The sequence below is a fragment of the Halichoerus grypus genome, chromosome 14, assembly GCF_964656455.1.
Source record: "Halichoerus grypus chromosome 14, mHalGry1.hap1.1, whole genome shotgun sequence".
Taxonomy (NCBI): domain Eukaryota; kingdom Metazoa; phylum Chordata; class Mammalia; order Carnivora; family Phocidae; genus Halichoerus; species Halichoerus grypus.
Window position 1 is genome coordinate 39,794,371 of NC_135725.1, and position 14,614 is coordinate 39,808,984.

Here is a 14,614-nt window from a genome sequence, read left to right on the forward strand (position 1 = left end):
CCAGCAGAACATTAGGCAAGCAGCTTCACTTCTTGGAGCTTCAAATTAATCCCGTGAGAGCAGGACCAGTAACATTTGTTTCTCTGGGCTGTTATGAGGATTCAGTGATATAAAACATGTAAAGAATCCGTCATAAAATAATGTTTAATACATAACAGGTCCCCTTGTAGCCAGCGTTTTCAGAGTTTCCCCCACTTTATTTTATCACTCTGATTTGTGCTGTTCTGATTTAAAAGTGTTTTTCTGTTTCAAAAGTGTTCTTGCTGATTCATCAAATGGATATAATAACCAGTAACTATCTGCCTTAATATTCTGAGGACATCATTATAGTATTTATCTTTTATATAAGGTGCACATACTCAATATGTCTCATTATGGTCACAAAAGTATTCTTATGGAGTCATACCTACTTCTGAAAGAAAATCACATTCTCAATCTCTCTCTTCCACTCTCTCTCTCTCCAATGCAGCAATGCTAGTTATTAGCTTAAGAAGGCTAACTTTCAACTGTACAGTAATGCTCTTAAGTCATAAGATTAAGATCTACAATTCTAATAAGGGCAGTTCTTGAGTTTTAATGCCCAAATAATGCTAACTAATTCATGTGTGCCTTTACATAGAATCTTTGTGATCTTTTTAAAATTAAAAAACATATAAAAACTTTCCTTCCTCATTCTCTGCCTCCCAAGACTTCTGAAAGGCAGTTCAACCTTTCCTTCTATACCTATAACACCAAGAATAAGGAGGAATTAGAAGCCTAACATATGGACAGGAAAGGAGCTATTCATAAGACATCACCAGAGGGGCGCCTGGGTGGCTCAGTCGTTAAGCGTCTGCCTTCGGCTCAGGTCATGATCCCAGGGTCCTGGGATCGAGCCCCGCATCGGGCTCCCTGCTCCGCGGGAAGCCTGCTTCTCCCTCTCTCACTCCCCCTGCTGGTGTTCCCTCTCTCGCTGTGTCTCTCTCTGTCAAATAAATAAATAAAATCTTTAAAAAAAAAAAAAAAAAGACATCACCAGAAATGGGCATTGATCACGAAGCCATGATATTCAGGTGGGAATCCTACAGCATATGCTATATCTGTCTGTCAAAACCCTTGTGGAAAATCATAGTTCTCTCTATCCTCCTTAGGTACTATCTTCTCTGTGAGTCTTCAACCTTGCTTTCCCCTACCCTCACTGGGGTTATAGTTCAATATGCTTGGTTTCCACGCTGTCTAAAAACTAATACTTCAAGTAAAATCTGTCAGATCTTCTTCAAAGCAAATTCGTAAGATTACCTCTAAACCAAGACATAGAAATAGCATATTCCTTTGGGCTTTTCATGTTTGTCTTAATGTTATATATATATATATAGATAGATAGATAGATAGATAGATAGATAGATAGATAGACAGATAGATAGATAGATAGACAGGGCAATCTACACGGCATACACATGTAAAAGTTTCTCTAGTTGGTAACAAACTAGATGATTTTACTTAGTAAAATAGATCCAACCCACCTACAAAATTATAGGTGAATTAAATGACTATAAACAGTATATATATATATATATATACACACTATATATCATTAGAACCCACCACAAATTCAATTTTAGAAATCATCAGGATATTTGGTGAAAGATATCAAAGGTTGATTATATGAATTATGTCCATGACTATGCCCCTGGATTGCAGGATAAGGGTGTTTCTGTGATCAAAGTTTTCTAGGCTATAAAAACATACTTTAAAAAAAAAAAAGCTAACATCTAGTATCATATAACTCACAGGTGATTATTAATAAAGGGGTAAACTAGACTGTCATTTTTAATACATGTTGCCTGATTGAGACAGTCTGTTGTCTATTTCTTCTCTGTGGCTTTAAGCCTTCAAGCCTACCTCTATAGCTCACTGTTAAATATAAAAAGAGTAACAACCAAAAAGAAGATGCCAATTCTCTCCTTTTATTCACAGCCTCATGTCTGGGTGAGCCCCCAAGACCGAACACCAGTCCACAATGTTATGAGTTGAATTGTCCCTATGCAGAAAGATATGTTGAAATCCTAACTCTATGCTCCCTCAGAATGTGACTTCATTTGGGAATGGGGTTCTTGTTGTTTTAATATGTTAAGTTAAACTATATTGGAGTAGGGATGGCCTTAACATAATACGACTACTGTCCTTAGGAGAAGAGGAAAATCTGAACTCAGACACAGAGGGAAGACAGCCATGTGAGGACACAAGCAGAGGCTGGAACTATGCTGCCACAAGCCAAGGAACACTTGGGCAACGAAAGCTGGAAGGGGTAAGGCAGGATCCTTCCCTAAGGCTTTCGAGAGAGCTTGGCCCTGTCAACATCTTGATTTTGGACTTCTCATCTTCAGAACTGCATTTCTGTTGTTTTAAGTCACTCAGTTTGTGGTATTTTGTTATGACGGCCCCCAGAAAATGACCACACACTTTCATGAGTTCCCTAATCTTCCTGCTTCTGACTTTGGAACTCATTTCCCCAAGCATCACTTTGCCCAACCTTTAGACCTTAACCTGCATGCTTTTTCTGACTTTGAATTTTTTGTTTCCTTTCTTAACTATAATTAATGATCATCCTCCAATATTTTATGAACCAGACATGCACTGGAAGCATCCCATACCAGTTTGCAGGAGCAGATTGTTAAATTCTTAGGAATTTTGCAACTTGATTGCTAGACACAGCCATTATTTCAAAAACTACACTGTATAAGCTTTAAATTAGGTAACTTACTCTAAAACAAAGGCAATAAGTAATCAAAATGCATCACTTCCTAATTATTTGACTACATTTTACTACGATCTGTGCTCTTGAAGCTACTTATGTCTAATGTATCTATATGGTGGGAATACTGTTATAATGCTGGGCTAGTGCCCATCCTTTCTCAACTCATACTGGAAATTTGAAATCAGCCATGGTGGGAATATTTACACCATGAAAACTGTCAAAAGCTATAAATCAGTTATTTTTATGTTTTCAGAGAGGCAGTTGCAAACAAGTACCAGCACACCATTGAAATAACCTCTAAGCCCATTCCATGAGCCAAACTGGAATGGCTACAGAGGAACTGACCAAGGTTAACTTCACCTAAGAGATCACTTTTCTGAGCCTTGCTCTGCACCTTTCAGTAGGAATTCAGAAAAGCAAGTAAAAGCAAATAAAGGACTCTATTACAAATAATGAAGACAGAGAGATTTGACAGGGATTGTGAAGAGGGGATAAGGCAGACTTAGATGCTGGTGACCTACTTTTAGTATTGTCTACTAAATCTCCCAGGGAAGTGTTTAGCTGTGATTATAAATATTAATTAGATTCCAATCAGGGTACTATTTAAAGGATCTGTGCTCCTTAGGGAGAGACATTTCAGATAGATAGATGATAGATGAATAGATAGATAGATAGATAGATAGATAGATAGATAGATAGATAGGGCAATCTACACGGCATACACATGTAAATGTTTCTCTAGTTGGTAACAAACTAGATGATTTTACTTAGTAAAACAGATCCAACCCACCTACAAAATTATGGGTGAATTAAATGACTATAAACAGGCAGGGTAAAGTCTTCCTAGCTTTAGCACATCTATAATTCTACTCTGTATGGATAGGATCAACATTCTTTAGTTTTGCGATGACATCGTTCTTGTCAAGCAGTTCATCAGATGAACAAAAACATTTATAGGAACAGCAGCTCTACACATTTAAAACGCAAATTCAAAGAATCTGATACCCATGAAATAGTTACTTCCTAAAATTCTTAGGCGTAATTTGAGGCTGTGAGCTGCTTGCTATTATTCTGCACTGTGGGAAGTGCAGTCTCAGATTAGAGACTCTGCCCTCGTGCTTGAACTCTCTGCCCGCCAGAGTTGGGAATGCTGCAAACTTTCAACCAGGGCCAGAGGGAAGGTGGAAGGCCTTTCTTCTTTTAACCACAATGCCAGCAGCAGATTAAGCAGGGGCATGACTCACGCCACACAGAGTCTTGCTGAGTCTACTTTTGCTGAAAGTACTGTATCTCATACCAGGAAGCGTTCTAAGGGTGGAATGTGTGAAGTGTGCATCACATCAACTGTTTCTGCGACTGAGGCATTCTTTTCAAACCTGTCATCTGAGTCCAACCATGTTCCTGTTTAATTAGCCACTATGTTTCTTTTTTAGTTTTGTTTTGTTTTTTGTAATGATAAGTAAGAGGCTCTCTTGCCTTTTCTGTGAACACAGTCCAACTGGGAAGGAAAATCAGTCTCTTATTCTCCATAGTTGAACACTCATGCTTAGATTTCTTAGGCATTCTAAATAGAAAAATAAAGGGCAAATCCAGTTCACAGTTGAGGCAGTCAGAAAAGGAAGCAGATAATAAAGTAGTCTGGATCTAAAAAGTTATAGCACAAACAAATAATATAAGAACTATTTTTTATAATTTTACTTTTCAATAGGTTAGTCTTGGGGAAACAGGAGGTGTTTGGAGATGGACAAGAAGGGTAGGAGCAGGGAGGGAATGCTGTTAAGAGTGAGAGCTGGGGAAATAGGAAAAGGTTATTGAGAAGAGTTTTTCCCTATTTCTCTCTGTTCTTCCTCTTTCTTATTTGTGATGACCTCACTCTCACCCCAGACCCCCATCTTAAACCCACTACTACAAGTTCTTGACAGCTAATTTCCCAAATCAAGATGTGTAATTAATATAAAGGCTAACATACAAGGTTAGCAAGCGGTTAAATCTCTCACACTTTTTTTTTTTTTTTTTTTTTAAATGACAGGAGAAGTATTCTCAAGACTCAAAGGTAAAAAACAATAGACCCTTATTTTTTAACATTTTGGGTAAGGAATGTCCTAGACCAGACCATATAAAGCATTAATGACAGAGTTAACACAATCTATAAGAAGCCTAATAACAGTTCTGTGATTCTAATATGTTTTGAAAATTAACATTTGGCATTCAAAATGTCTCTACTTTATTTTTTAAAGATTTGATTGATTGATTGATTGACTGATTGATTTGAGAGAGAGAGAGAGAAATAGCATGAGCAGGTCCAGGGGGTGGGGGGGTGGGGATGGGCAGAGGGAGAGGGAGAAGCCATGTCGGGCTCAATCCCAGGACCCTGAGATCATGACCTGAGCCGAAGGCAGAACTTAACCAACTGAGCCACCCAGGTGCCCCCAAATGTCTCTACTTTTAAATGACATAAACCATTAAACTGAGAAATTTTGAAAGGCTCAACATAACAGTTTTTCTTAAAATTTTTGCATTTGTTTTATATTGCACTGGCACAGTGTTACTTTACATACAGGCCTTTTTCTTAATGAGACCAGATCTATTTTGTAAACAAGAATCAAAAAGGAGGGTGACTAAGGAAAGAAATTTCATGTTTTATAAACTATAGGAAATATTTATGTTTCATAAATTACAAGAAAACTCCAGCCTACCTTTGTGAGTTATCAGATTCTGGTCCTGCTCTTCGTCTTTGAGGGTTTTTATCTATCTGTAAACTGGATCCTGCTGCCTTTCATATTTTGTCGGTCCTTACCAAAGTTTCAATTCTTCCAGTTCCTCCAGTATCTGGCTCTAACTCTCCAAATCAATGTTTTCAATTTTTCTCCCACCCTCCTGCCTTCAAGGTACTGAGAACAAAAAGCTGACCACCCAGATCCTTAAGGGCATTCTAGGTTATCTTGAATCTAACAAAGCCCTGTAAGCTGACGCTGGATACATTGGGGCTTTATTTTTATTTTCTGAGGAGTTTTCTCAGCAGACATTCAAAATGAAAAAAAAAAAACTTTTATATTTTTGAGTTCTCAACTTCAGTATCAAGTACTAACTTTACTGTCTGTGACTCACAGCAAAGGAGGTATTCCCTTTTTAGACATTTATACTGATAATTTGACAATACACTTTTTTTTTATTGACCAAGTGCAAGCCAGCTATTGTGTTTGTGAGCTCCTCTTCTCAGCCAGCCCTATGCTGAACTTTGTAAGGGTTTAAAACACACACACACACACACACACACACACACACACACACAACCTGTTCTTGACTGAAATGCAAGCCTTCCATGTTATATGTCACAGAGTGATTCTTATCCAATGAGTTTGTGGTTTTTCCAAATTTAGGACAAAGCATGTTTTATCAGTGAGTTGAGATTAAAATGGGCCACTTAATTTACAACTATTTTCTTCATTAATTTCTAAGAGTGAGAAATAACACACAAATTTCTGGCATGTTGATAAGAGAACTTTAGCAATTTTCTCCCTGACATGAAACATTTCATTCTGAAGGCCTATATTCTCTATCCTTATAATTCTTAGATGAGGCTATACTAAGAACAGACTCTGAAATGTATTTGCCCATGTGCTCAGTATAAAACCTGAGTGATGTTTGGGAATGGAGCCGAGGAAGGAACAAGAACACAAATATTTATTTGTCCCAAAAATAGAGGAGCCCGTATTTTCAAACATTCCAATGGAACCCCAAAATGAGAGTTTACTGAATTGAAAACAGTATCCTCTACTTGAAGATTATTAACACAAATTCAATGTTGAGTCAAACCTATAATCCGTGTAGCTCATAGTAACTTACTTGGTAAAAGTATCTCATAAATTGTATGCTTTAAGTCTCTTCCAAATAGTTAAAAAATATATAGATAAATTATCAAAGACAACTTTTTCACTAGCTCCGTTCAATATTTTTTTCTCCATAATGAAAAGTAGCTCAGCAACTTCCTTCCTTTAAAACCCACTCCTACCTCAGTAGTCATATAAATTATTCTGACTATATAATTCTTCACTTCTTGCAGTGAAGTACTGTAACATTTGGTAAGATAATTCATTCTAGCTATACATTACTACTGAACTTTTGGTGAAATAATTTCATTTTTTACTAGTGTAAAAGTTGGAAAGCCTTCTAAAGCTAGACTTTTGCTTTATAGGAAGATAGGGGGTGGGGAATGACACTACATTTAAAGTCAATCTTCTTCCTCCAACTTCTGTTCACTGTTTTAAAGGTTGTGGCTATCATTGGGCAATTTCGCTGGGAAAACTGAAACTCTATCACCCATATTAGCGTACTTCCAACTAAAGCAGTTCGCCGAACTGGGCTAGCAACAGGGTGGGAAAATTTCTGTTGCTCTTCTTTCCTATGACATACGGTAGAAGGGTTGGCCCTGGTTTGGTCCACCTGCCAGCGGAGTTTAAAGTTTCCAAGGCTCGGAGGAACACAATGACTTGGATCAAACTCCCTAAATGAGAAGAAGGGCATTTCTGCTACAACAAGGAAGCCGTTAAACTCCTGCTAAGCTAACCATCTCTTTTATGCGTCCATGCACACGACCGACCTCCTCTATCACTGACCAGGGATTATTTCTGACAATCCAGAATATTCCGAAAGCTTGGAGACATATGGCTGGAAAATGAAACGACCCTGGAGTGTGGCCACATCATTACTTTGTGTCGCGTGGTACCAGATGGGCAACCAGTGAATGATGCAGAGATGTGAACGGACAGTTTTATAGTGTGAATTTTCCCCCCATAAAGCCAAAGCAGACTTCATTTCCCTCTCTTTTCTTTTGGTTTGTAATACTCGGATTTTGTCCTCTCTGCAATATCAATTAACTCCGTTTGGCAGTGGGGTAGCCAAAAAGGAAGAGGATGAAGCGATCTCTAAAATCTTAATAAGTGTCGAAGGAGCCACAGCACCCAGGAAACTGCGGCTGTGAGCCGCCTCGTCCTGCGCGGATTTCAGGGTTGAGAACAGCGCAAGCGGTTATGGAGCGGACGGTGCACTCCATCCGCCGAGAATAGAGACCCCGGCGCCGGGAGGGGTCCGCTCATTTCGCCGCAGCCTTGGAGGCCGCGGCTGCCTCGCATCCGCTGCGTCTCATTACCATTATCCTCGTTCTTGAAAAGTCATGGAAGACGGCCCGCTGCCAGACCTCAGAGACATCGAGCTGAAGCTGGGGCGCAAAGTACCCGAGAGCCTAGTGCGCTCGCTCCGTGGGGAGGAGCCGGTTCCCCTGGAAAGGGACAGGGACCCCTGCGGGGGGAGCGGCGGCGGTGGAGGCGGCTGCAGTGGTAGCAGCAGCAGCTGCAGCTTCCCTCCCTCCTTGTCGTCCTCCTCTTCGTCCTCTCCAACCTCTGGCTCCCCACGTCGTAGCCACTGCAGCGCCCTGGAGAGGCTGGAAACCAAGCTGCACTTCCTCAGGCAAGAAATGGTGAGTGCGGTGCGCCCGCTGTGGGAATGAGGGCCCTGCCGAAAGGTGGGGCGATCGGAAGATGGGCCCGCAGAGACAGGGCGGCTGAGGCTGCAGAGCTGAGAGCGGGGCGCGTGGGAAATGCGGGGTAGGGAAAGCGCGCGTCTGGAGGCTGCTTTACCCCGGACTTTGCTCGGTCAGGGTTTGCCAGGATAGCAGAGCCTGTTTTACTCTGTGTACTTTCTGATAGCGCCGACTCGGTGCTTCCGACTCTGACCATTTAGCTGCCAGCCCGCAGCCCCCTCCCCCCCCCGCCCGGGCACCCTGCCCGCCGAGGGTTTGCAGTCAGTAAGCCCATCTGGGGCCTGCTGTGTGCCGTTCACACTTTCGGTTCAAAAGGCGGCTCAGTCCTTTGCACTTAAGCAGAACTACTTCCTGGTTTGCCGAGAGGTGGCGAGGCAGGGTCCCTGCCAGCGATCCTTCCTAGCTCACTCTTCCACCACTACCGCCCCCGCCCCTTGGTGCAGCCGCCGCAGCTGTTCCGAGGCCACTCTTAGGCTGATTCTCCACAGCTGGTTCTGAAAACAATGGCCCACTCGTCCTTGAGGTCCTTAGGAATAGCTGGTTTCAGTGTTTTGATCCTAGCGAGCAGGTGACCCCCAGGCCCAGGGATTTGCTAATGACCACTTCCTACCCTTCCCCCCTCAGTCCTCAATCTGCAGTTGTTTTCTGTGTCGCTGGTAAACATTACCTTAAGGGTAGGACAATGAGACTAGTACAGGGTCTGAGAATCCTTGTTATTCCGGATGTACTTAAACGGAAAAACTTATTTACTGGCCATGAGTTCTGGGGCAAGTCACTTGGCCTCTGTGAACCTCAGTTTATTTGCACAGTGGACTAGGGGGAGGAAATAATTCCTTCCTAAATCCTTTGAAGAAACTCACCGCAAAGCACCAGGATTTTCAACCGCCTGGAGCAGAGGAAAGTTGCAACGGTGGTCTCAGTCAACCCAGAGGATGGTGAGGATTTTCTACATACTAAAGGATCCTGTCTACTAGGGTTTTGCATTAAAAAGAAGTAACCAGAGGTGTTTCCCTAGTTCCCCTCTTTCTGCATTTGGAACACTTGGGAGGTAATAAATTCCACAGCATAATCTTGGCAAATATGTAAGTGTAAAAAACCGGTCTTCAGTGATCATGTCCTGTGTTCAGAATTTTCACTGTGTTATCTACAAAAAGGTCCCAGGATATCACCCTAAAAAACCTATCTCAAGATCTTTAAAGTTGGTCTACCTAAGGACTTTAGTTTTATATCTCAAGGATCTATTTTCTTCCTACTTGGAATGTTCAGATGTTGAAAGCAAATTACACACACATGGCACCTCTACATGTATGGGTCTATATATACGTGTGCACATGTGCATTTGTGTGTATATATTCATGCACCGTGTATATTGCAAATTATTTTATTCATGTTTCACTGTCTAAATACACACAGGTTATATATCTTAGTTATTCAAAAAGTACTTATTAAGCATTTACTATGGGTGCTGAAAATACAAAATGAAAAAGGCAAGAAGTTTGTTTAGGGCTCTCCAGTCTCTTGCACTCATTTGCCATTTATTATTTGTAGTAAATCAAACCAAGTGTGTTGAAGAACTCCATGGGGGGGGTGGAAACTGGTTCTTTTCAACTAAGGACACTTTCTAGACTTATCTGTTTTTCTTAATGAAAATATCATAGACGTAATAAAACTCTGTCTCCCCTAGCCAGATCTTGCTGTGTGTGATTAGGGCATATTAATAAATACATTTTTAAAAAACAAACAGAAACCCCAACAACAGCAGCCGCAAATTGCTAAATTGACTGTTTGTTATATCTTCTATATGAAGCATCAGTAGCTCCAGGAGAATTTATGCCAGAACAGATGTTTTGTATTACAACTTTGTGCTCCACTGAAGGTCTCCAGGAAGAAAATAAGAACATTAGCCATGAGACATTAGAGAAGAGATGAAGACAGGTATATTCCCCTGCCAGTGAGACCCGTTTACCCCATTTTACACAACTCTTTTGGGTGCTAAAACCCCCAGCTTCAGCATGACTGGGAAGCAACAGATTTGTTTTTATGTAGACTTGGCAGTTTTGTTATAAACACTGAACAGATGCAGTTCTTCCTGTCCCCTCCTCGGCTCCCCATGTAGAGAAGTAAGAGAACCAGAGTGGAATAGGACTTCTTCATTGTGAGTTTCCTGTTCTTCTCTGCCCTATACTATGGGCACTGAGTTAACCTCCTCTGTATTATGCATGACCCCACATTTCATGTTTATTACTTTTAGTTGTCCACAGATTGTTCTTCTGGATTGTCTGGAATTACCAGGCTTTGGGCTTGCCCTCGGAACTCCTTCCTAAGAAACACCTGAGCCAGGCACAAACCTTTCTAGAGACTTCCAGGAATTAAGCCTCCCTTCTTTTCCTCTGAGATGGATGTGTATACCATTGACACAGGATTGCATAGACTTGCAGGGAGGCAGTCTTAACACAAACTTCTTTACATACGCATGATTTCATCATTGTCTCTCATCTCCTTTTATGCCTTCATGGAGAATTCCCTTCACTCTTTTTTTTTTCCCCCTCCCTACTATCTTCTTCTTTTTTTTTTTTTTTTTAACATATAATGTATTATTTGTTTCAGAGGCACAGGTCTGTGATTCATCAGTCTTACACAATTCACAGCACTCACCATAGCACATACCCTCCCCAATGTCTATCACCCTGCCACCCCATCCCTCCCACCCCTTCACTCTTATTTGTGATGTTACAATCAGTGCTCTTAGAGGTCTGAGAGATGCAGTTGTAAAAAAGGCAACTTGAAAGAGATTGAAGAGTGGGGAGAAACTGTTTCTGTTGCCAGACGTCTTAATGGTGAAACCCTTATTAACAACATAAATAGCACCACGCATAATAAAGCTTGTGGGAGGGAAAATATTAGAAAAGACAATTTGCAGGCATGCATTTGGTACAGGAGGCCAATTTAAGGTAATGATCGGGATGTTTGGGGGAGGAGGCAGATTTTCCCAGTATGTAAGCATTTTTATTTTGAATTTAGAGATAAGGAAATTTGATAATACAATAAACAGACGCAGAGATGTACATATGAAATTTATAATGAAATCAGAAAGAGATGTCAGGCCCAGTACGTGTTCACTACTTTTCTGTTCAGAGTGTTTTAATAACTGTCATCATTTGAGTCTAAAGTCACACTGGGAAAGAGGAAGTATTTTCATCTACGTTTTGCAAATGAGATCATTGTGGCTTAGCCGGCCAAGGTCACGCAGCTAATTAGTGAATAGAATCACAACTTGAACTCTTATCTGACTCCCTGTACTGTACTTTCCCCCTCATTCCAGTCTGCATATGAGCTGTGATAGCTCAGCACCCCCTAGAGTACTAAGGGATGAAGAAAGGAATGCATGTGAGGGGTTGTTTCAGATATAGGTTCGTTCAATAATCAGTGATATATTGAGTACCTACAATATGCCAGATCTATCTCCAGACCTTGGTAATATACAACAAAATGGCTACTTTAAAAGTCAATTTTTTTATCCCATGTTCCCAATAGCTTTCATCCATGCAAAGACTCCTTTTACAAATGTTCTTAAGAATGGGACTTTCAGGGCGCCTGGGTGGCTCAGTTGGTTAAGCGACTGCCTTCGGCTCAGGTCATGATCCTGGAGTCCCGGGATCGAGTCCCACATCGGGCTCCCTGCTCAGCAGGGGGTCTGCTTCTCCCTCTGCCCTCTTCCCTCTCGTGCTCTCTGTCTCTCATTCTCTCTCTCTCAAATAAATAAATAAAATCTTTAAAAATAAAAAAAAAATAAAAAAAAAAAAGAATGGGACTTTCAGCATTGCTTATGAAAAATTACTCTAAGTTTTCTAATATCTCCAAAATATATCCAAAATATCCAAATATTTTCCAATAAATGTAAATAATCTCTGTCAAAACCATTTAGTAATAGTTTTACACTGCACTTTTACAAGATGTTCAAAGAGTTTTACTGTTATATCAGTATATCTGTGAAAATTATTTTTATCAGTTTTTCTCTGAGAGAAATTTCAAATTTGCCTAAGACAGAAGCAATCACTAAAGAATCAAAATCTGGAATTGGAAGGGGTCTAATGCACCCTCTCTAGTTTGCCTTCCCAGATAATTATTGTTCAAAAAATCAAAGAGTAGTTTGGAATGAAGTATATACTACCTGTCGATGCCACATTGTGGTTCCAATCAGTTCTGTATTATGTCGGGATGATTACTAATCTTTAGGTAATACAATGCCATTATGAAAACTACCATGGAAATACTATGTTCTGATTTCCATATTTTTGGCAATTGTTTGCACAGAAGCTGTATAATATATCTAATAGAATAAACAATCTCAAGCTAGTTACTCATCCTTTCTTACTATTAATGCATTCAAATACCCCACCCTGTTCCTCAACTCTTGCTTTAAAAAAGTTTTCTAGGCAATTCCCAAGATGAGACACAAACACACATACCCTCAGACAAGTACGTATATGATACTAACAACATAAATCAAAATGTCACAGTTTTTATGAGTGGTAGATTTATACTTGGTTTTTGGTACTTTCTCTCATTGATCTTTTCTATATTTTGCCCCCATGTTAAATGGCTTGCTGACTTTGTAATAAAAATAAAAGTTATTTTAAATTCCCTCAAAAAATAATTTTAACTTCACAGTTGCTTTGGATATGCTTCAGAATAGGCTAGGAGATTTCTATCACTTGTTCTATCATTCATTCATTTTTCATAACTAGATAGTTTCAATAATATTTTTACTATTTTATCATTTAGCGATTTCTTTTTAAGTTGGACAAAAATCTAAGAAAAACCCTTAGGCATATAATTGAGAAGCTATAAAGCGGAAAGTACCTTCTTTGATGAGTTCACAAGATAGTGGAAAAGATAAAATGGGAATATAATTTGGCCAGAGAAAGATTACAAACTAACACATCAGCAGGTGCGCAATGTCGTAGCAGAGATCAGACATCAGTGTTGAGACGAACAGGTAAAGCTGAGGAAATTTTTGACAGCGCCCTGGACAAGGACTTAAAAGTGCTGATAATGATGCAAAGTAAGAGCTTAATATTAGTGATAAAGACATCAAGGGGATGAGGAAACGGATTCCTAATAATGGTTTCTTCTGTTATTACACACATGGAGTGTTATTATGCTTACTTAAATCTGACAAAAATCTTGTTGAAACAGGTTTCCTTGCACAGTGGCTCAAGAATTGGGGGTAGTGCACACAAAGGTAGTAATGTCATTTTGCTAGAAGCACAGAGACACAATTTAAGAATTTATACCTAACTTGAAAACAGTGACATTTCCAAAACCTTATGGAGCCCTGCCCTGTACCTAGGAATGTACATTGAACTATCGTATCGGTACATACTTGAAGAACACTTCTTGACGAAAAAGAATTCCCTTCCATTCCAGTCAAGTTGCACAACCATGCTGGCCTGATCTTGAGAGGCCACAAATATTGTGAGACTTTTTTAGACTGATTATGTTCATTTCCATGACAGCACAAAAAAACATATCTTTAACCTTCCATTTTGTAGATAATAAATCACAAACGAATTTGTCACATGTTAAGACTTTAGGTTTTGTTTGTTTGTTTGTTTGTTTTTAATACTACTTCTGAAACTGGGATTTATGGCTAGAGTCTCTGGAGTCCCTGAGAACTTGTTATTTTTTGTTGTTGTTGTTTTTCTTTGAAGGATGGTCCTTTTGTTCTTCTTTAAAGGTTATTCTTCACTACTCAAGGGGCAGGCTTCTGGTTTGGTGGAACCTTCATGGGTTTGGAGCTAGACAAGCTGAGATTCCAGTCAGGTCTAGAGCAAGTCAAGATGCAAACCAGCAGGGCCCGGTGCCCCCTCCCTATGGAGACTCTTAGCCCACCTTCCTGACAGGAGGCCTACCTGGCTCTCAGTGGCCCTCTTTCTAATCTTGGCTCCCTCACTCCCCACTGTCTGGCATTGAGCAAGTTATATAACTGCTCTAGGACTCAGCTTTCTTGTTAACATAGGGATACAAGCATCTCTGTTAAGGCATTGTAAGCATTCAGTGAAATTATATAAGAAAATCGACTATTACATGGGCATTCGGGAATAGTAAGGACAATGGCAATAAGAGGTGTTATGTCAATGACATGGCTGTTCTTTGATCTTACATGAGTAGCCACAGATGGGCAATGTGGTTTTGGGACTGATTCAGATTTAAGCATTTCCTCTACTTGACTATCCTAGCACCTCCCATGTGATCACATGTTCTACAGAGACTATGTTTCTATACAAAAGTAAAAAAAAAATATTCATGGGTTTTGCCTAGCTTCAGTGCAACTG

At 40.1% G+C, this 14,614-nt stretch overlaps 1 protein-coding gene across 1 annotated transcript in view; it reads left to right on the forward strand.

The window, feature by feature from the left end:
• Positions 1-7,116: 7,116 nt before the first annotated feature.
• Positions 7,117-14,614, forward strand: part of LURAP1L (leucine rich adaptor protein 1 like) — a 50,117-nt gene continuing 42,619 nt past the window's right edge. The window contains exon 1 of the mRNA XM_036079439.2: positions 7,117-8,213. Within this exon, the coding sequence (XP_035935332.1) occupies positions 7,911-8,213 (303 nt within the window). The 5' untranslated portion in view covers positions 7,117-7,910. The remainder of the gene's footprint in view (positions 8,214-14,614) is intronic.